The sequence below is a fragment of the Chondrus crispus genome, genomic scaffold (genome assembly GCF_000350225.1).
Source record: "Chondrus crispus Stackhouse genomic scaffold, scaffold_120, whole genome shotgun sequence".
In the NCBI taxonomy this organism is placed as follows: Eukaryota; Rhodophyta; class Florideophyceae; order Gigartinales; family Gigartinaceae; genus Chondrus; species Chondrus crispus.
The window spans coordinates 142,877-144,574 of record NW_005178984.1 but is presented as its reverse complement, the minus strand read 5'-3'; the positions used below and the strand labels follow the sequence as shown (position 1 = coordinate 144,574).

At 48.9% G+C, this 1,698-nt stretch overlaps 1 protein-coding gene; it reads right to left on the bottom strand.

The window, feature by feature from the left end:
- Positions 1 to 218: 218 nt before the first annotated feature.
- Positions 219 to 1,299, bottom strand: CHC_T00001984001 (hypothetical protein). XM_005712876.1 is given in 2 exon segments: positions 219 to 375; positions 376 to 1,299. The coding sequence occupies 1 exon segment, from the start codon at positions 1,297 to 1,299 to the stop codon at positions 376 to 378; it is 924 nt and encodes a 307-aa protein (XP_005712933.1). The 3' UTR covers positions 219 to 375.
- Positions 1,300 to 1,698: the final 399 nt, after the last annotated feature.

Here is a 1,698-nt window from a genome sequence, read left to right as displayed (position 1 = left end):
CCCACTGCGCGCGAGATCAGTATGTCAGAACTGAATCCCACAACAGTACAGTGTAGCTGTCTACATATTCTCCACTTGGCACGGAGTCCCCAGCGATTTCGACACACGTGTACAAGTGTTTGTTGGCTTTCTGCACGCGCAACGATGCTAAAGCCCCGCATCTGGACGCAAATCGGACTGCAGTGCTGGTGAATTTGATCCAATTGTCAACAACAGGAGGCGATTGAGCGTATCACTTTACGAGGATTTGCTGCTTATTTGCTTGCTCCAGGTTATATTTCATGCTGCGCACTCACTATTTGCGATACCGGTCTACTGCCCATGTCGTATGTCGACTGCCCAACGCATGCCGCTAGTGCAAAGAAACACTACTGCTTATCCGGAGGCCGTTTTCCAAACGATGTAAAGGTAGCGCCCTCCACGACCCTTATTCAAGTCCCCCGTCATGCCTGTCCATCCATCAGGAATTCGAACAAGCTGGCCGCCCCACAGCACGACGTCCACAATCTTTTCTTTCACATCCCTACGGTGCCAAATATCCAGAAAGCGGTAATCTCCACCTGCCCCCATTGCCATATCCTGCTGGCCCCGTTCCTTCGTCCAACCTGGAACCCCGCCAGAGATTTGGACTGAGATGTTATCAGCTCCCTGAGAAATGTCATCCACCCAAACAGGTTCCAGAAACACATATTTGCCGCCGTAGCCGCGGTTGATGTCACCCCAATTTTCTCTCTCCACGTTTTTCGATTCGCCGGACAAGCCGTCTTTATATAACATAAAATCCTTTGAATAGGTCATAGCTCCATATGTATGCACCTTGATATCTTTGAGATACTTTATCGGGGCCTCGTGCACCGGGATTTTCATTAAGACATCCTCGTTGAGAGTAGGGATATCCGCCGAGGGCCAGACCGTGAGCTCACCTGTCTCCCAGGAGATGGTAGGAAACTTAATCTTCTTTTCAAATACGTACACTGACTCACCAGGCTCAATGCTGATGGGCCCAATTTTCTGGGACGTTTCCTTTGTCTCTGCATTTGTGTGAGAGGCCTCATGCATGCTGGTGTTCACAACTGATGAAGTCCAGCCGACCGTAGTGTTTGCTGACACATTGAAGATTTTAATCTGTGCACTCACATCCAACGAAATTGAAGTGGACGTTGACTTGCTCTCTTCACGAGCAATGCTTTCGACTTCGCTTCGAGACGTGGTGACCGAGCTCTCAATCTCTCTGGTGTATGGAACAGCAGAATGGAATTGGGAAGGATTGGTGAAACTGTCTTTCAGTTGCCATTCCATTCTCCCCTTGACCTCAATTAGACGGTTGCTCATGTCGGATGTTTGAAATTGCGAAGGCGAGAAGACGGTGAGGATGCTTAGCAGACGGATGAACAACGTCAGAGAAATGTAGTAATTTCGTTTCGATACCACCAAGTGACAAGCACAGCTTATATAGTGAGTAGGGAAGGCAGCAAGTATCTCCACCTTTCAAAAGATGCAATAGAAGCGTGTCGCCGAGATTGTCTGCTCCTGTGATCATCAAAATGGAGATTGTGAATTTGATGGGCTGCACTTGCAGTGGCTCGTGACTTGAAAAGGGGGAAAGCGTGCTGTTTGGCAATACTGCGCTCGGTTGGGCCAAACCGCCGTGTACGAGAGGATCAGTACGTCAAAAACACACAAGACAAAGACAAACCG

What these genes read in the sequence shown, in the direction of transcription:
- CHC_T00001984001 (XM_005712876.1), bottom strand. Translation starts at nt 1,299, where the DNA reads ATGGAATGGCAACTGAAAGACAGTTTCACCAATCCTTCCCAATTCCAT.